This window comes from Monodelphis domestica, chromosome 8 (assembly GCF_027887165.1).
Source record: "Monodelphis domestica isolate mMonDom1 chromosome 8, mMonDom1.pri, whole genome shotgun sequence".
Taxonomy (NCBI): domain Eukaryota; kingdom Metazoa; phylum Chordata; class Mammalia; order Didelphimorphia; family Didelphidae; genus Monodelphis; species Monodelphis domestica.
The window spans coordinates 209,171,562-209,193,500 of record NC_077234.1 but is presented as its reverse complement, the minus strand read 5'-3'; the positions used below and the strand labels follow the sequence as shown (position 1 = coordinate 209,193,500).

General features: G+C 35.7%; 1 protein-coding gene across 1 annotated transcript in view; it reads left to right on the top strand.

The window, feature by feature from the left end:
- Positions 1 to 21,939, top strand: part of OCA2 (OCA2 melanosomal transmembrane protein) — a 575,033-nt gene that overhangs the window by 32,764 nt on the left and 520,330 nt on the right. The window contains exons 6-8 of the mRNA XM_056808519.1: positions 2,897 to 3,060; positions 5,759 to 5,841; positions 8,825 to 8,978. Of these exons, the coding sequence (XP_056664497.1) occupies positions 2,897 to 3,060; positions 5,759 to 5,841; positions 8,825 to 8,978 (401 nt within the window). The remainder of the gene's footprint in view (positions 1 to 2,896; positions 3,061 to 5,758; positions 5,842 to 8,824; positions 8,979 to 21,939) is intronic.

The following is a 21,939-nucleotide window of genomic DNA, read 5'->3' as shown; positions in this document are numbered from 1 at the left end:
TACCTTCCATCTTGGAGCCAATACTGTGTATTGGCTCCAAGACAGAAGAGTGGTAAGGGCTAGGCAATGGGGGTGAAGTGACTTGCCCAGGGTCACACAGCTGGGAAGTGTCTGAGGTCAAATTTGAACCTAGGACCTCCTGTCTCTAGGCCCGACTCTCAATCTACTGAGCAACCCAGCTGCCCCTGGATTTATTTTTTAAAGTGCACGATTGTTTCTAATTTTTTATACAATGACATTGTCCTGTGTGGTTTCCTCCTTTCCCGTCCAACCCTGTGAATTTGAGAGTTGAAGGATAAGATGTCACATATTTCCTTGCTCTCAATCAGTTAGTCATTCACTACAAGTATATACTTAGCTAGATGTGAGGGAATTTGGAAAAAATAGAAGTTGATTACAATTTAGTACCTATTCTATGTCTCATTCAGACATACCTTAACATGGTTGTATAAATGAATTACAAAGCTTATTAAGTGTTTTACTATGTGCCAAACACATGCTAAGTCCTCATTAAATGGGGAAAAATCCTTCTAGAACTTTTATATTTTAATGGGGGTAGGGAGGATGGGGTGGAGGAATGGTACTTATCACATGAAAGAATGTTTGGATCTAAAAGTGACATCCTGGGGATGGTGAATACAACAGATTCTATTGACCATGACCAGTCATGATTTATTATATTGGGGTTGGGTGGGACAGAATATTCATGAGATAGCAGGGAAAAGAATGGTCAGAGTGAAAATGTGGATGCCTGCTCCCAGAAAATTCAGAGTTGAGCAGCTTAACTTCTCAAGGGGATGATTTCTGGAGATCTGATGTGAAAGGTGGATAACCAAGTAGTATCAGGGCAGAAAATGATTGGTTTAAAAGTGACGAAGTATAGTTGCAGGGAGTTCAGTCAATAAACAAAATAAATAAACATTTATTAAGCACTTTCTTTGTGCTAGGGATAAAAAGAAAGACAAAAGACAGTGCTTGTCCTTGAGGAGCTCATTATCTAATGGGGAGAACAAGTAAGCAACTATGTAGAATGGAGCTACAGGTAGAATAGATAGAAAATAACTAACAGAGGAAAGGTACTAAATTTAAGAACATTTGGGAAAGTTTTCCTATAGAAGGTAAGATTTTAGTTGGGACTTTAAGAAAGTCAAGGAAGACAGGCTTAGAGACTAGGAAGGAGAGCATCTTATGCATGAGAGACAGCCAGTGAAAATGACTTAAGTCAAGAGATGGGTTGACTTGTTAAAAAAAAAAAAAAGCAAGAGGCAAGAGTTATTAGATCAAAGAGTGCATAGCATCAGGTAGAAGCAATCTAGCTCCTCCCAGGTGGGCTTTCTGAAAACCCATTTGGGAAGGTGGTGTAGTAGAAGCAGGGCTGCTAGAGGATGACAGAACATTTGAAATCATCAACACCAACCAGCTGGAGTTTTGAATCCAACTTCTCTGACTTAAATCCTGGGCTCTCTCAACTACCAACTTATCTTTAAGAGCTGCTTCCTCTAAAGAAAAGAGCCACCAAGAATAAGGGGAACTGAGGGAGTAAAGGAAGGGTTTCTGTCAGCTGCTAAACTGACTGCCAGAAAAAAAATCTTCTTTTAACTAGATCTTTAGCTTCATCATCAGGACTGCTGGGTGGTACAATGAAAAGTTTTCAGTACTGAAGTTAGGAAGACTCATTTTCTTGAGTTCAAATCTGGCCTCAGATACTTACTACTTGGATGACCCCAGACAATTGGTTTAACCTTATTTGCCTCAATTCCTCATCTGTAAAATGAGCTGGAGAAGGAAATGACACACTACTCCAGTTTCCAGTGCCAAGTAAACTCCAAATGGGGTCAAATATGGAAGAGTTGGATAGGACCGAACAACCATGACTTGGCACCTTTTATGGGTCTATCCTATACCTCCTTCATTCCAAGTATCTGGGGATGCTTCCCCCTCCCTAAAGGACACATGAGTTATTAATCAAGGTCTTATAATCCTATGAACAACAGAAAGACACCACCTCAATTAAGTCACATGCCTTGTTACTTCTTTCTCTTATGAAATTTATTTTCTGGCAGGTGATGTAGGGAGAAGCATATTAGTTTGGCAACTTCATTGTAAACAGATGCACTTGTGTGGAACACTGTGAATAGAATGCTAGATGTGAAGTCAGGAAGACCTGATTTCAGCTTCAGATACTCACTGTATATTAGTTAGTCTCTGTTTGCCTCACTAGGTATCTCCTAGAGCTGTTGTGGTAATAAAATGAGATATTTTAAAAGTTGTTTTGTAAACCTTCAAGTTCTATATAAATGTTACCTGTTGGACTAGAATGCCATGATGTCAGCTGGTGGTTTTGGCAGACAAACATCTAACACCATATTTAGGTAGCAAGAAAAAATCAGGGGCTTTATATTAGATTCTTTTGTCTCTAACTGAATAGTCTTTAGAGCCATGATTTACAATAATTTCTACTCTTCTATATATACTACTGGTTTGGCTCAGGGGCAAAATTCTAATTTTTAATTCTTTTGATTTCTTATTGTACAAAGGTTTGACTACTTAAGGATGGTACTGTAGGTTTTAGTTCATTTGTTCTTTTGTCCATTCATTGATCACCCTCAAATCCTCAGTACTCACTCAATTTTGAGCTGTAGAGATAAACAAAAATCATTGATTTCTTCAACTTTATAATCTAATTGAGGAGATACAGCATGGAAAAATGGGAATAGTTTGGAAAAGAGATTTGGCATCTTTGCCTCTGCTCAGATCAAGCATGATGTTATCTGAAGTAGAAAATGAGGTCAACCCCTACTACTGATACCAGGCTGGTAAAGTCCTTGAATTTGTTAGGTGCTATTGCTACTATCCTGCTCTTCTGGCCATTTTCCCCTTAACACCAGGTCACCAGCTGTGAATCTTACAGATGTCGGTGACTCTGCTCTGCTTAAGCTAGAACTGGCGGGGTCCTTGATTGCTGGTGTGGTCAATCGGCCTCAATCAGAAGAATACATTGTGGTTGAAGTTATTCTGCGAGAAGAGCTGGGCTTCCGAAGGAGGCGCCCACAACAGCAGGTAATATTAATGGACTATATGAAAATAATTGTTTGAGAAGATGTTATATCTCTTTCAAGTCTGAGTCACTTTTTTATCACATTAAGTTTCATTAAAAAATAAAAAAGATTTTGTTATGGGTTATATGGTGATGATGCCATTGTCCACCAAAACTGGGCACTGAGACTTTTTTCATGCCTGGAAAATGACTTTAAAAAAATCTATGGTTCTTCATAAAGCAACTACAGAACCCTCAGCTTTATGCTGTTGTGAATGCATAGCTATATGAGTTTTCCCAAGGAATGATTTCATTGGAAAACCTAGAGGAACTTCATAGATTTTGTATTTTTCCATGATAGTGGTTCTTGTTTAGAGGTACCTTAGATTTTATTTAAAGGTAGTGAATGGATTCACATGCCATAATTAAATTGTGTTTAGATACAATTGCATTACTGAGAAGAGCTTGCATACTTTCTATTTGCTTATTATTGCTTACATATCAGTATCTTAGTGTTTATAGAATGATTTGAGTTTTATCATGTCATGAAAACCAAAGCTGGAGGCAGAAATATATAATAATTATTTTTGTATTATGGCAGAAGCTTTTTAAAAAAGGAATACCTATAGGTCATATTTTTTAAAGCACATTCCTTTTCATTCCTTTTAGAGTAAGAATATTTTGAATTCCGTTTCTAACCTCCTGAGATTTCTACAAGTCTATAAAATTAAAAAAATAATTCTACATGTAATATAAAATATATTTGACATAATGTATATAATAAAATGTAAAAGTTTTTATAAAACATTTACTTAATATTTGGGTTTGAACCAAGAAAAGAGTCCACACCCACTACTTGGTTGACTGAAGCTTTTTCTTAGTAAATATACTCAACAGTGAACAAAGTGAACAAAATGTGTTCACTTTGTCTATAATCACCTCTAGCCCCAGGGTGCCAAATATACTATGATATGTTGTGGTGCAGTGTCTGTGCCCAATAGTGGTCTTCCATTAAATGGCAGCATGTTTACTTAGATAGCTGGCTGGTAAGATCTTTCATGATAGAGTATGATCTGGAATTTTCTGCCACTGGAAGGAGTCTTCTCTGCCCTTTGTCCTGCTTGGGAATCCATCAAACAAGTAAGCTGACACATAAAAGGGGTAGGTGAATATTCATACTCTCTGAAGTTAGAATGAATCAGCAAAAGGTACAGTTCTGAATAATTCAACTTGGTATAGTGAAAAGTGAATTAAATTTGAAGTCAGAGTTAAAATTTTATTTTTGCTATCTTCTACTTGTGCAGCCTTTGCTTAGTCATTTAACCTTGTAGGACCTCAGATGTTTGTTAGATTAGAGGATTTCTGAGGTCCTAACTACAAATCCAGTAGGTCAGTAGTTTTATAAAATAGAACCTTTGCTTAACTCAAAATACCAAAAGAGCATCTTAATCCTATTTTTTATGGGGTCTCTCAGATAAGATTAGGAACGCAGACCCTCCTGGTTATGTTATAAAACAGTCAAAGAATTAGGTTATTAGCCAATCAGGTTTTAGGATTAGAGCTTTTCACTCTGATGATAGTGTAGTCTTCATCAGGCATCTTTTACACTGGACAGTAGGAGCTAAAAACAAACAAAAATTAAGCAATGATCTCAAGAAGAGGCAGTGTGGGTGTTTAAGGGAATATGTTAACATGAAACTGAGACAACTTGTTGAAAAGTCATAGGTCAGACCATCTTTTGTGCATTTAGAGCAAAGAGTTTAGGTACATTACAAATAAAAATTTGTCCTACTTGGGCCTATTGGATTATCAAAATTCTAATATAGTCACACAGTCATTATCACATCATCTAAATGGGTACATGGGTACAGGACTAATGGAAAGAAATTGTGGGGAGAGGGACTCATTGAGATAGAGAAATGAATAGGCAAGTTCTTGTTTAGGTTGTGTTGATTGGAGAATCCATATTTTGGCAATAAAAAGTAATATTCTTGATTAACTCTTCCTCAATTGAGTAAAAACTTCTACAAACCTTTCCTTATATATTTATTTACCTTTTATAATTGCAATACAGTTATAACATGCTGTTTCAGAATCTGTATCCTTGCCAATAAATCACACCCCACCAGGAGCATAGTTTTGGAATCAGGAGGGACCTTAGAGGTTATCTAGTCCAATCCTCTTGTTTTATAAATGAAGAAACTGTTGTCTTCAGAAGTATTTTAATTTGAAATGCAGAATTAGTATTTGAATCTTGATACTTTGATTCTAGAATGTCGAGTTCTTTCTACTTCAGTACATTTTGTCCTAACTATAGGAGTAGCTATATAGAAGGGTTTCTTTCTCCTTCCTTTATTTGGTTAGCATGAATGTACCTACATATTTTTATTCAGACTCATTGACTCCTGAGTTATTTGATGGTGGCAAGTTATTTATAAACACATTTGTTATTACTTATAAGGTTTTAGAAATATTCACACAATCAACTATCCAGACAACTTAAACTCATAGGAATGACATGCATGGCCCTGTAATGATCATTTGGCTTTGTGTGGTCTGGTGTTGATCAACCTTTATGAGTCTTTTTTATTTTCACCAAAATTATGCATGACGATTTACTTTTTCCTGACTTTGCAGAAGACACAATGAAAAAGAGATTCTTCATAAACTGAATGACTCATAATATGTTTCACTGAATGATGATTGTTACCTCTTTTTCAGGTCATCTATAACTGGACCATCTTTTTAAATTCTAGAAGAAATGAACGAGCTGTTACTTCCCGAACTTTTGAGATAATTACCAGGTTGGTTCTTAGATGAATGAGAATTTGGAAAAACAAGAGGGACCTTTTGCATGTCAAACTGTAAGATAGGGTTCTTCCTGTCATAAGTTGTTATAGTCTCTCACTACCTATGTGTCCCTGGGAAAATTACTCAATTGCTTTTCCCATAAGTCTTATTCAGATTCCTTTTCCTGGTGGCTATTACCTTTAATTCTTGAAGATCATGCTAGCAGAGCATAAGCTCTGGTAGAATTTACCATCTCCCTACTCCCCCAAACTAATAAAATGTGATAGCTGGCTAAAGTATTTATTAAGTATTTACTATGTGCCAAATACCCTGCTAAGCCATGGTGATACAAATCCAAGTAAATTAGATAGTCTATATCCTCAAGAAATTTACATTCTGATGGAGGAAGACAAAACCTACATGAGAAATGAACAGTGGTAGGAAGGGGTTGAGAAATTCATAGACTGGGTCCCTGGCCTGAGTAAGGTGTAATATATGACTGAGATATCTCCTAAAGTGGTGCTTTCAGAGAGGGAATCACAAATCAGGATTTTGGACTTCAGACTGGGTGTTTCTCTTGGAGGCAAAGCAACAGGCTAGAGGAAGAGGAAAAGTTATGTCTATTATCTGTCATTATTTTTCTATTATCTGAGGATTAGCCTAGCTAAATTCAAAAAGACTCATCTCCAATTTCTCTAGGAGGTGATAAATGAATTATCCACAACAACTCTCAAAGACTCTGTTATAACCCCTGGACATTGTAATCTGCATTAATGAAGGGAGTACCCACCTTAATGAAATCACAGATTACTGAAATGTTTAAGTTTATAATATCTACCATCATGGGATATAATGTGCATTGATGACTGGAAGCTAGAGGAAAGTCATGATTAATATGTAAATTATCATAATGGAATGAATCCAAGAACTGAGCTTTAGGAAAATTATTTTCATCTTTTTCAACACTTGGATTTCATTTTAATTCTAAACCATTCTAATAAAAATGAGCCTATTTTGTTTTTGAGAAATTCTATATTGAAGAATATTCCCTAAAAAGAGAAACACTTTAGGTATGTCCTCCTTAAACTCCATTACCTTTCCTATTATCAGAGTTCATTTTGTAATCTCTTCATCACCTAATAGAATCAGGATTCAAAAAGATCTTGACCAGCTGGAATAGCTAACTGAATTCAATGGGAACAAATGTTAAGTTTTATTTTGGAATAGATAAAGTCAACTTCACAAGTACAAGATGGGGGAGACGTAAGACAGCAATTGTGAAAGGCAGTTGAGACTTTTTAGTGGACTTCAAGCTCAATATTAATCAGTAGTGTGATAAATCACAAAAAACCCTACTATGACCAGGGGCTACATGGGAAGATGAACAATTTTCATAACTAATTTGGTGATGATGATTCTGTATTTTGAGTCCATCAAATATCATTTGCAGTATTGTTTTTAGTTCTAGGCATCATGGTTTCAGAAAAACATTGATAAGTTGATTAGTGTCCAGAGAAGGACAATCAGGAAGGTAGAAGGCATTGAGTCAATGTCAGATGAGGACTGTAGAGCAAACTCTCCCATTTATAGAAACTGGACAGGTTTAGCCTAGAGAAAAGAAAAATCAAAGATGACATAACTATCAGAACTGTTAGGTAGGTGAAAGAGAGATTAGTGTGTCCTACTGAACCCTTAAGGAAGAACCAAGGACAGAAGGGGAAAGTTTCAGAAGCAAATTTAGGTTTGATGTAAGGAGAAACTTCCTTCTGTACAAAATTTGGAGAAAGCTGCCTCAAAATTATTCCCTTTCCTTAAAGATCTTCAAGCAAAGGCTACTTATCAGGTTTATCATAGTAAAGATTCCTTTTGTGTAAGGATTAGAATGGAAAGTCTTTGAGGGCCCTTCCAACTCTAAAAGTATTTAATTCTATGAGAATCTTGGTAAATATTCTGGCTTGGGGAAATATACTTTAGTAGACAGGGCACGTAACTGGGGCAGTGGAAAGAGTACCAGGTCTGAAATCAGGAAGGTTTATCTTCTAGAGTTCAAATCTAGCCTCAGACATATCCTAATTGAACTCTGTCCAAGTATACAAGTATATAACTCTGGACAAGTTAACCCTATTGGCTTCAGTTTCCTCATCTGCAAAATGAGCGAGAGAAGGAAATGACAAATACTCCAGTAACTGCCAAGAAAATCCCAAAAAGGATCATGAAAAGTTGGACACAACCACAACAATTGAATAACAACTTTAGTATACAGTTAAATCCTGACTGTTTTTTTTTTTTTGACTACATCATTCACCATTAAGAAAGCTTGGGAGGAACCAGAGAACTCGAATAATTTTTTCCCCAATGATAACTGCATTTGGAGTTAGAGAACTTGGGTCTGAATCCTAACAGCTAATTATTCTCTCTATAATTTTGAGTAAATCATTTATTTTTTTCTGGGATGTGGTTGCCTCATCTACAAAGTGAAAGTGTTATAATAGATTTTCCAATTCTTGATCTTGAGAGAGTTTATAATTTTTTTATCTGTTCCATTTTATTAGCAACCTCTCATAGAAGGCATGACACTAATGAGGAAAAAGGGGGAATTAATTGTACATAATCATAAAATAATTTAGTGTTATAATAGATGGAATTAGAGAGGAAACTAATTGTTATCCTATATTTTCCCTTTTATAACATCTGTTTTTATGATAAATTTTTATTTTTTCCAGATTACATGTTAAAACAATTTAAAAATATTTGTTTTCTGATATTTTCCCATCTATATTCTCTCCTTCCCTCCCACTACTCCCTTCCTCCCTAAATTGGCAGGCAATATGACATAAGTTGCACATATATTGTCATATAATAATGTATTCCCATGTTCATAATGTGGCAGATGTCTTTTTTTGGTCATGAGTCTTTTAGAGTAGTCTTGGATCCTTGCCTTGTTGATAATAGCATTCACAACTTATCATCATACAATAACATTTTTTTTTTCTGCAGAGAGACCATTTCGATAAATATTCAGGCCTTCCTCCAGGAAAACAAAGTGATTCCCCTTTCAATGACTCATCAATATCTCCATGCAGATATAGAGACCCAAGTAACCATTGCATCAGTCATTTTGGCGGGAGTCTATATGCTGATCATATTTGAGGTAATGATATCTACATTTTTTTGGTTTATCTTTTCCTACAACTAAACACTTACTACCTAACTCTACAAGTAGGGAGGGTCAAGAATTGTTAAGCAGTTCTTTCTGTGTTTTAAAAAAACATTAAATACAGCAATAGAAATTTGTTTGATGAATGACTTGTGTATGTCACCTCCATAGAAAGAACTGGTCAATGGAAATATTTTATGAGTTTTTAAATTATTATATATTGTAGGTGTGTATAATGTGTATTTTATATAAATATACTTTTGATAAGTATGATATTCTATCTATACATATATATTTTTGTCAAATTGTTACTTCCCTAAGGGGGGAGGGAATCAACTGGGTATTTTAATGTAACAAGCAGACAAACTAATTAATTAAAAAAAAGAAAAAGCATTACCAACTGCTTTGACACTGAACTCTAAACAACATGGGATATTTTGATGTGACTAGCATTTGAAATCATCCGTACGAGTAGTCTCTTCTCTTCTATTAGAATGTGTACTTCTTTGAGATCAGAAACTATCACAATTTTTCTGTTTGTATTCTGGACACAAAGCACAGTGCTTTGTACACAGCATATGCTTAGAAATGCAATATTCATTAAAAAGGTGTATTAAGTAGGGATCTTAACAGCATATTCTCCTATTAATGGAGGAAAAATGGTTTGAACTTGAATTGACTTTTTGAACCCCAGGAACCAAAAAAAATCTCTTTGTGCATTTTAATGTCACATAAACATTTATGTTGGAAGAATCCGGATACACTCCATCTTTAATGTGTATTTGTATTCTTGTTTCCATTAAAGGCTTACTACACTATTTACTTGTTTCTTCTATCAAATTAGACAATGCATGTTTTCTCAAAAGATCTTTCCTTACCTCTAACTATTTAGAAAGCACATTAGAAAAACATGTCATGTTATACAGCAGGAACAAAGTAAAATGTTTCCTATCTTAAAGTGTGTAATACTTTAAAATTAGCTTGCATTTACTCTGTATGAATCTTATAGATACCTGTTTACACAAATGTTTTCTTCATTAGAATGTAAATTCCTTGAGGGAAGGGTTTTTTCCCCCTTATAATTATAGCCTCTGTGCTTAGTACAGGACCCGGTAAATATTAAGTGCTTAATAAATGTTTGATTGATTCAACACTACATATCTATCTATCATGGTAGAATATTTGCCTCACAGAGAAGTCTGAATCCAGTAAACAAAGTTATAAGAAAGGAATTTTAAAGAGTTTACTAGTATGTGGTGGAATTTCCAGATGGGTAAGATACTGAGAACAGGAGAATGGTACTTTTTAATTTGAAGAAATTTACCTGAGCTTATTCCATATTATGTTGTGAAATAATAGGCATCAATTTACTTGTGATTCAGAGGTAGCTGGATGTGGATTTACAAAAGCCTAGAAGTTTAATGAGTTTGTTTTCAGTCCTACAAATTGTGTGGCTGAGAGCCATATGGACCAAAGAGATTCTCATTCTCCTCAGTGATTTAGAGAGCAGTGTCTTATTTAAGGGGTAAGAATGGATCAGTTAAAAGAGAATATAGCATATCATAACAAAATATGTATTTCTACTTGTTTAACATGAGTAGCCTGAGTCTACTTTGGGGAAAACTTTCAACTATTTGGTTTACTGTATCTATTCAAATGAAATCGAGAAATTTAGTATGTACCCTTATTGGTATTACCAGCTTCCCTCATATACACAGGCTCATAAGGTTTCAGATATGCATTTTATTTACACTGTGTAGGATATAGAAAGGATTATTCTTACTTATGAGCTCCCAGAGAATCAAGAGACACTCAGTCCCCACTAAAATATAATGAATGTGCCAGTAAACATTTTGAGCCTTTTCTATGTAGATAACATTGTTAGATGTAGGAGAACAGTCATAGAAGACGTGATCCTTAATCTTAAGGACGTTATAGTTTAATAAAGGTATGTTTCCATTTAAGAAAGTCAATTCATTTGTCAAGGACATATGTTTGCTTTTGAGAAAAGCAATTGCTGAATTAAATCTGCATTGACAGTTCCCTTGTCTAGGACATAGGTCTACTCCTATTTTTAAGAGAAGCAGTTATTGAAATTGTCTGACTCAGAGTTCTGAGACAGCACTTGCTCATTCCAATATGATAGACTGGAATATTGGAGCAAATAGAGAATACAATATATTCCAGGGATTTGAATGAGAGAATCTTAGGGTTAATAAATGGGGATATGCACACCAAAATGGTTTTGAGAGTACAGGACAACTATATTTACATCATAATAGCCAGAAGGTGAGAATTTAGTTGCTAACCACAAATTAAATTAGATTCATTTACAAAGAGGACAAAGTCTGATGACAAAAGACATATACAGGCAGAAGGAGATGAAAAAGCATATTTTCATTGTTCCATAACATGCCACTGGGCAGACCAATAAGAGACTGGTCCTAAAGTTAACGAATTTGAATTCAAATACTCCCTGGGCCTCCAGGAGTTTAGACTAGATGGTGCCTGATATCCTTTCTAGCTCTAAATCTATGATTGGTGATTGCTAATTTTACAATATTAGTCCTAGAATCAAAGAGTCATAGCTATTAGGTCTAAGAGGGGCATTCATTAGAGGCCAGTTAGTCAGTCCATTTACAGATGAAACAAGTGAGGCTCAAAGAGGTTGAGAATTGTTTAGTGACCAGAGTCATAGTTAATAAATGTAATAATAAACAAGCAGAATTGGAAAAAAAGATCAAAACCCCAAAGTTCCCCTTGCCTTATTGTTCTTCTATCCATTAAAACAGTGGAAAGGGACTCTTCTGTGCATCCAGACAAAACAGCAAAACCACAAAACTCGTGCTATACTAAACGGTCTCCCACTGACAAGAATTCTGCAGTGATAGAATCCTGGGGGCTGTTTGGGAGAACAGATGGTATTAGGAACACTTTACCTGACCTGGAACACAGAGGCAGATTACAGATGAGAACCAAAGTGTAAAAATAAAGCCCAGTCAAGGCAAGAAGGGACTTTGAATTCCCAGTTTAAATTGGATTCGTGGTTTAATGAATGGAGTAACTATTTTGCTCCTCATTCTGATCTAAGATGACAAACCTGTGAAAAACCTGAATGGGAACTTTTTATTTATTTTTTATTTTTGGTATAATCCCATTCAGCAAGGCTTCCATTTCTCTGATATTAAGTAATTATGTTCCAAAAGGATAAAAAATGTCTGTCAAAACCTCCCATAAAATCCTTCATTGCTGCTACTGATTATTTTCCCCAATCTCTCTGGCTTTTTTAACCTTTTATATTGTGACCATAGAAATGTGAAATCTCCTGGGCATTTCCTCCCAATTATCTTTCTGTAATGAAAGCTACTGCCACGTTGGGGAAAAACCTTTTTAAGCAATACAATATTTTCAAGGCTTAAATAGCCTTCTTCTTCTTTTTTTGCATGTTTTAAATGAAATATTTTCTTTTAAACTCAGAAGCTTCATTGTAGCATATCAATCTTGTCATGGTAACTTTGGGTTCTTGTAGACTATTTTCAAAAAGCAGAAGTGTCTGACAGGCTCTAACCAAACTCTCCCATGCCCTAATGATAGGCTGACTGGGTATCAATCCAACCTCTGATTTCATTCTCTATCAACAGATGGTCTTACACCAGATGAGTGATTATTTTTGTCCGTGAAAATTCATGAAAGGGTCTATTATAGTGTGGAAGAATTGTCATTCACATTAATGGAGGCAATAGCCAAGTTGATAACATAGCAGATCGCTTATATTGATTAATAATATATAGTGCTTGATTTTTATAGCTCTTCATTCCTAAAGTAGTGTATGCTCCATTTCCCCCATAAACTAAAAGCATGATATGACCACTTTTTTCCCTATCCTCTGGAATGAATCCTAACATAGCTCTGAGCTATGTCTCATGTATCATCAATTCAATTGAATTCAATTCAACAAAGATTTAAGTTGTTACTTTGTGTTAAGCACATGGTAGGTACTGGGGATGCAAAACCAAAAAGAAAATAGACTTTACTCAATATACTTATATTTTACTGAAACAAAAAAATAGCTACATGGACAGTCAGTTCATAAGCAGTTTTAAAGCACCTCTCATGTGCCAAACATTATGCTAAATGTTGTGAACACAAGGACAAAAATGTAACAATAGTTTCTTCCTCTAAGAACTTATTCTACTAATAAATAAATTATATTTATATATATGAATTACTAATTAAATTATGAAATGAAGGCAGACATACCCAGTACTTTGGATATTTTTTTGGGAAAGATTGTGAAGGCACTGGGAAGTAAGGATTTAATCACACTTTAATAAGGCACAGTGGGTTCAGGGTTGACCAAAGGGTGTGTATGTGAATACAGAGGCAGAAGACTGAGTATGGAGACTGGGACTGGATGATAGAGGCATGGCATATGGGGGTGGGAATGGGGAAGGGGGAAATTCCTTATATAACTATGTATCAGAATTAGGGACACTTGAGCAGCATGGACCCTTAAGAAGTATAATAGAATGTAAAAGGAAGGAGTTTGACATCTAATTTTCATAAGATTTTTGTGGGGGACAGGCTTAACTCTTATCTACACCATCTTGGGGTTAGAACATATTTAAATCATCTCAAAATCAGCAGTAAAACTTTAGAGTTAACATGGCCTCATCCTCTCAAAATTATCAGCACTAAACGACCTGCTGGTCTTACTTCTGATATCTAGAACTTTACCTGAGATTTATGTTATCATAGGACCCAAAGATCCTGACAGCAAGTCCTAGATGACTTCTAATTCAGCACATAGTCTCAGGATATGATTCTCACTGATTATATGATGCAATTTCCAAGTTATACTCCTTTTATCTTTGGGATGATCTGCACATGACTTCTATCTAGATTCTCATTTGTAATCTTACTTCCTGCTATTTTTCTTCTTAAAATTTATAACACTGGCTAGAAGAAGAGAAAGGAGTACCAGAACAAGATATAATTTTAGCACACACATGTATAGATAGATACATAGACAGATACATTCATATATAATACATCCATTCCTATATATACATATAAATAAAGTAATTTTGATGGTGTATAGAGTATTATCTGAAGGCATCAGCAAAGGCATCTTGTAGAAGGAGGCATTGAATTGAATCTTGATATTTTCTCCCACTTTATCTCCTGAATTATTAAAAAATATGGTTCATTATTATGACTTTCAAAGCTATGAAATAAACTATGTTTCAGAATCTCTTTTTGCTACATATTTTCATGGTTCATAAGTGTTTTGAGTTTCCTTTCATTTTATTGTAGCTGAATGCTAATAGAGAACTTAAAGATCTTATACATGCTTTTCTGTATTTCAAAAATTACAAGTTATTTCTTAGTTTCATTTAAAAATGCCTTTGTAGATTCCCAAATGTTTCCCAAAGAGTTCCATGATTTAATAAATGAATAGTCTACATAAGGTTTTCTTGACAAAGGAAACAGAATTTGCATTGTTTTTAACTGATGAAACTGTGAATAGATATTCTCAGTCACAAAACTGATTTTTGCTTTTGTAAGCTGGGTCTCAGGAAAGATGTTACTGCTACAAAATGTATTTTTGTTACCAACTCAATGACATCTGAGAAATATTTATGTAATAAAATTCATCAAACTGAATTGAGTCACAATGAATTTATATAGCTATTGTTGAGAGTGAAGTTTAACAAAAGGGTAAACCAAAGCACATTTCTCCGAGCAAGATAATATTTTATTCACAGGCATAAAACTGCAGAGTAAGATGGGGTCACTGGCTGCCTCAGTTTCCAGCCCAAGAAAAAGGATGATTACCCCTTTATAGTTTTTTGGGGATAACAGAAGAAAGAACAGAACAGGACAGGGCAATATGATTGGATGGAAGTTGGGAATGAGAGTTAGCAAAGACCCCCCATCCCCTTTACCTCCTTTCACTAAGAAATGTTTGTTTGAGACCACCTGCAAGATAGTTGCCCAGACTTCTTTGGAAAGTAGACAAGGCATCCTTGAAGGATTGCTTTTACATATTAGAACCACCGACCTTATGGCAAGCCCCGTGTCCCAATGTTATCAGAATTCCTTGAGAACAGTGATTAGTAAGAACTAGATTTCTAAAGAACCCATAACACGCCAGCTGAATTCTGAACTAAGTTCAGAGACAGAACCATGACTTGGGCAGTTATAGGACAAAATCAATTAGCTGTAAATAGGATCAATAAGAAAATAATGTAGACAATTTTTAATCTTCTCACTAAAGAAGAAGTTTAGAACAAGTAGAAGTCATGATGAGGGACACGTGTTTTTAGCCATAAGGGCACTCAGTTGTCAAGTCTGAGGGAGTCAACCCCCTAGCCCTTATACTAGGTCCATAATGTTTCTGAATGTGACTCAAACAAGATTAAAATGTCATTGGAAAGTATTTAAATAAATAAGCACACAAAATGTAATAAGATGTAGATAATAGATAGCAATTGTAGATAGCAATCTGTGCCTGCAGAGATGCTTATGAATGCTTTAGTGACCCTTGTTGCCATTTGAATTTGACACTTCTGATCCTAGTCTGACCTCCTCACTTCATAGTTGAGCAAATTGAATCAGAGCAAATGGCAGAGCTAAGATTTAAATTCAGCTCCATTGGTTCAAAATACAGGATGTCCTGAAAGTTTCAGTAGATTTTTCAGCAATCGAAACTGAAAATTACACTAAGATTTTGGGGGACACTCTGTATGGTACTCTCTTCATTTTGTCAAACGAAACATCATTTTCACAGCATAGACATACCTCAGAGATATTGTGAATTCTGTTCCAGACAACCACAATAAAGCAGTAAAATAAATATCACAATAAAGTGAGTAATGTGATTACTTAGGTTTCCTAGGACATATAAAACTCATTTTTATATTATATTACAGTCTATTAAGTATGTATGTATTATGTCTAAAAACAAATGTACCTTAATTAAAAATATTTTATTGCTTAAAAAATTCTGTCATCTGTATAATGCCAGCTATCATTAGCCTTTAGTGGATCATAATCTTTTTTGCTGATGGAGGGCCTTGTCTCAATGTTGATGGCTGCTTACTGCTCAGAGTAGTGATTGCTAAACATTGGGGTGGTTGTAGCAATTTCTTAAAATAGAGTGGTAATGAAATTTTCTATATTGATTGATTCTTCCTTTCACTTGAATGTGTAGAGGCCACTGTAGGGTTGTTAGCTGATTGAATTTTGGTATTGTTGTGTCTCAGGAAATAGAGAGACCTGAGAAGAGACAGAGAGAAGAATGGCCATTACTGGAGAAGTCAGAACACATACAACATTTTTTTATTAAGTTTGGTGTCTTATATGGGTGTGGTTCATGGTGCCCCAAAACAATTTTCAGTAGTAACATCAAAGATCACTGACCATAGATAACCATAACAGATATAATAACAATGAAAAAACTTGACATATTGTGAGTTACTAAAATGTGGTACAGAGACAAGATGTTTCCACATGCTATTGGAAAAATGGTGCCAATAGACCTGCTTGACCACGTGTTGTCCCAAACCTTCGATTTATGAAAAATTCAATAGCTATGAAGTACAATAAAGTGAAGCAAAGTAAAACAAAGTATGCCTGTACTAAAAGGTATTTCTAATTTGTAGAAAAGTACCTTTTTTGTTCCTTATTAGATATATTTCCTGTTCTTGTATTCATCCCACTGATATGCCCATTCCTTTTTGGAATGCTTTTTCTATCCAAATTATTTTTGGGAAATTTTGTAATTACATCCATTTTAAGGAAAAACATGCATGTGAGGGAAAATATGCTAAACAAATTGAAGCAATTTGAGTTGAGAAATTGTCATCACCAAATGGCAGTTTTGAAGGGAAGAAGGGGAATGGGACAGCTCCCTGAGTGCAGGCTCTGCACTTCTTCACCACATGTTTGCCAACACTGGCCTGGGGGTAGTGTGAGAGGCCAAGGCTTAACAAGTAGGATATGTTTCTAAGAGTGAATGTTACTTTGGTTGGCTTCTATTCATCACACACACACACATACACATACACATACATATACTCATCATATTGGTATTTGTTGACTTCCTATAGGTCAGAAATATAAGTGGGACAAATCTAAGACAAATTTGAAATTAGAAAGATATAAACAGCCTCAGCCTCTATCTGTTCATTTATCTAGTCTCCCAGAATACTTTTTCACATTCAAAAAACATGAAACAGGGAAATCCTGCTCTCAACCGGTTTTTATAGAAGGATTTCATATCATTCATATTATTCTTTCATGTTTAATGTGAGTCTATTACTATATTGTCTTTCTTAAGGATATTTCCATTGTGAGCAGAATTTTAAAAAAAGTATCATTTATTATGAGCATTTAGGAATCATGCAAATGAGAAAGCTATATATTTTTGAGGAAGTTTGTAGGGAGTATTCTCAGTGCTCATCAAATCATACCATTTGGGTGATTGCCTAGTTGGAATACGTATCACATACATGCATACATGTACACATACTTCCCTGAAGAAGAAATAATAGCTAATCATATTTGTGTTGATTTAAGATTTACAAAGCATTTCCCCTCATAGGTCCATGGTGCAAGTGTTATTATCCTTACTTTACAAAAATTGGAGAGCTTTTTGGTAAGGCAGCTTATCACAAAGCTAAGCATCAGAACTGGCACTCACACTCGACTTTTCCTATTCCAATTTCATTTTGTAATAAAAGGCATCTAAATGTAAACCACATATATTCAGAGGATGTGGGTGGAGTGGGGAAAGAATGGTAGAAATGGCTCTGGCTATCATTTTGATCATTTCATTCTGTCCAAGTGGGGTAGACTTTCCAAAGAAGGGCATCTGAGTGTAGCCATTGCTGAAGTCGAAAACAGCATGAAAAGTAGGAGGTATAAAGCAAGCCCAAAGCGAACAATAAATAAATGCTTCTGAGTGCTGATGAAGCTGTTGTCAGTTGCTTTTTAATGTCACTGGAATGTCAGCTCAGTCAGGATAGCAGCTAGGTTGGGTGTTTGTTCCCTCTAAGCCTCAACATGATGAAGAAACACACTAACTATTTTGAGTTATGAGCAGCAGCACAATGTGCTCCCAATTGGGAGTTGGCCCAATGCTTTTCTTTACATGTGTTGTATTTAAATTTGTTTAGTTTCACTAGATACCTTCCCTTTGAGCTCTCTATTTTAGCTCTTCCCTTTTAAGACAGCTCTGTTTATGAGCTCTCTCAAAAGTTTTATTGCTTTGGTTGTATTGATTTTTTTAGATGGATTCTTCCAGCATTGATTCCCAAACAATGCTATTTACTTGTCTTCAGAGCCTATAATGCTGGTTCTTCTTTTAACTTTTTCCCTCCTTCATCTTTTCTGTTTAGAAGGCTTAATTCTTTCAGACACTTTGAAGCTTTAGAATTTCCTGTACTCACCTACATACACATAGCTATGCACATATGATCACAAATACACCCAACTTTAGATTGAAAGTTTTGTTTTTCTTTTCAGAAAGCTCATTTGAAAGGCTAGAATTTTGAGTCAGAGGCTGTAGTCTTGGAGGGGAATTGTAATGGTTGTGTTTCACTGGGCTCCATGAAAATGCAGGAGGTTTTAAAGGATATCAATGTATTCTCTCTCTTTTTTAAAGGCAGTATGGTACAATGGATAAAGCTCTGCTAGGGATAGTGGCACATGTCTGCAATCCCTACTAACCAAGAGAGTGATGCTATTGGAATTCTACACTAAGTTTAGCATGAATATAATGAGCCCCTGGGAATTGGAACTAAGAAGAGGCCTAATCTCAGTTTCTCTATGGAAGAAAGACCTAGCCTAAGACAGAAGCAGAACAGGTCAGAGCTCCCATGGCTGTCTGTAGCGTTGTGCCTATGAACAGCTGCTGTACTTCCACCCTGTGTGAAATAGGAAGACCTAATCTCACAAAACAACAACCACCACCACAGCAACAACAACAATGTATGATGTATTAACTTGGAATTAGGAGAGATCTGGGTTCAAATGCCGACTCCAACATATACTGACAGTTATAATCATAGACAAGTCACTTCATTTCTTTATGATCCTCAATTTTATCTCTTGTAAAATGAGAATAGTGATATTTTTATTATGTTCCTTATATTATTGTCAGGCTCAAATGTCAATGTTTTTAAAGCTTTGCAAACCTTAAAGTATCATATAAATACAAGCTTTTATTATTGAACTGAAAAAGGGAGGGTAGGAGGGGATAGAAATTTATTAAGAGCCTACTATGTACTAGGCACTGTGATGAGGGTTCTACAAGCATTATATTATTTGATATATACATCAATCCTGGGAGATAGGTAGTGTTTGTTCAGCTGTTCAGTCATATCCAGCTCTTTAAGACCCCACAGACTATAGCTATCTGGCTAGGATAGTGGAGTGATTTTCCATTTCTTTCTCCAAGGGATCCTTTTGTCAGGCCCTCAGAGGTTAGGTGTCTTGCCTAGGGTCATATGGGTAGAAAGTATCTTGGGCCAGATTGGATCTTAGGTCTTCCTGACTCCAGACCCAGCATTCTATCTGTTGAGCCACCTAGCTGCTTCCTAGGCATATAGAGCTAATGTGACTTGCCCAAGATAACACAGCTAGGAAGTATCTGAGCTTGAACTCAGGTCTTCCTGACTCTGAGTCCAGTACTCTTAATCACTGAGACCCAGCTATCTCTTTAGGTACAGCTAGTATTCTCATTTTATAGTTGAGGAAACTGAGGCAGATATAGGTTAAGTGACTTGCCCAGGGCTGTATGGCTAGTAAGTGTCTGAAGGTGGATGTATTCAAATTCAGGTCTCCCTGATTCCAGGTCCAGCTCTCTATCTGTTGTACTACTTAGTTGCTACTTGGAAAAATAAAGCTAGATGCTATTTTATGATCATAGAATCTAGAGCTATAAGGAAACTCGGAGATCTTTCAGTCTAATAACCTTACTTTAAGGATGAAGAAAATGAAGGCTAAGACAGTTAAGTGTTGGAAGTGTGGGTTTGGAGTCTGAAGACCTTGTTTCAAATCCTAACTCTCCTATTGATTTCCTTTGTCTTCTTGGGTGAGTCTTTTAACTTTTTGTAGCCTCAGTTTCCCAATCTGTGATATGAAGGAGTTGGACTGCAAATATAGCTTCTGAGACCCTTTCCATCTTTTACATTCCTCCTTGCCTCACACAGGGGTACTACCAGGAATAAAACAAAGAAGCTGGGATCTAAACCCAGCCTTTCTGAAGTGGAATACTGTGAAAAGAGCCCCAGGCTTCACTTTTATTGTGACTTGTCCATGGCAGATGCCTAATAAATGTTATGTTGTATTGAATTGAATTTTCTGCTTTTCCTAACTTCCCCTAGACACAAATACATCATGCTTTCTCACCCAAGCAAATGAAGACTGCAAGGAAATGTCCTAGAGATGGCTGAACTGTTTGGGATGGATTTCTTAAGCATTTCTAATACAGACTCAGCTTTGAAAATGACCATCACTTAAGAGGCACTATAGCTCCAGAGAAAAATGAGAATTAACTTTAGTGATGTACTGCTTTATTAAAGGTCACTATGTTAATAATAGATTTAAAAGTACTATTTGTTAAATGTAAGCTGAAGAGCTTCCTATAGACCTAGAAGACAGCTCAGGACACTGTGGGGTTTCTCCTGGAGAAGATGATTATAAAATTTACACCTCCCCAAAGCCAAGGGCTGCCATCTTCCCCCTGGCTTTAGGTGTTAATGATGCCATCAGATATTACAGAGGAAACATCAGAGTCCGAACCTGGCAGATAAGGAAAGTGGGAACTGCTTTCATCTCTCTTTGCTTTAAAGTATTTTTCCTTTTCAATTTTAGTAAGGTTTAAATTAGGTGAGAGCACAGTAGATCTGACATCTATTATTTTGAGGGAATGTGATTCAGTTAGAACTAAGGAATTTATGTTTGAGAGGTAAGTTTCCTAGACTTCGGAACTAATGAATACCTTAGGTATGTTTACTATACTCCTATCCCCCAATTTTTCAGTTGAGGAAACAGAGCCTCTGAGAGGCATAGTGACTTGCCCCAAATTATGCAGATAGTAAATAGAGTCAAAATTCAACTTCAGATTTTTCAAATCAAGTTTTCTTTCTGTCAGTTCATAACATAATACATTTTGGTTTGCCATTCAAGCTACAATTTTTACTAACCTTAAAAGGAATTGTCATATCAGGATTACATAGAATGACAATATTCTGCATACTTTAAAAGACTAAAAAACTGTTTGAGAGAGGATGAGAGGTTTCTGTTGCTTATTTTATTCTGTTGCCCAGGTATTCAGCCAGATTCAATATCTTATCTTTGTGTTTAGCTCAGGTAGCTGGAGTCTGGGGACCCAATGAGATGAGGATGATGAAAGCTGTGGAATGGCGAGCATGGTAAATACAGACACTGAGTCCTCTCTAGGAATTTGGACAAAAAGCTTCTGGTTGATAGATTTAGTCTAGTGTTTAGAGGGGATTATTTATGCTTAACAAATAAATAACCAGGTATTTTGCTTAATGCAAGACATATCTGGGGTATCTCTGTAGATGGGATAGTTAATCTTCAATTGATGGAAATGAGGATATTTGTTAGGTCTTTGATCATCGGCCACAATTTAGAGTATGGAATAGAAAAGCATTTAGTAAAGGCTTATTGTGTACTAGGTATTGTGCTAAATGCTAAGAATACAATGAGAAAGTGAGGCAATCTTTGCTTTTTTTAGAAGTGTTTTCAAGTGGAGGGTTGATAACAAGATATAGGGGTCCTTCAGATGCTCTCTTGGGAAGAAGAGATCCAAGTGGTATCAGGGTGAGAGAGATTAAAGCTATATGATAAAGGTCTCTCTCCTGTTCAGTGGGTCCTATATTCTGGACAGGCAGGGTTTGTAGTGGGGCATTTGGGAGAA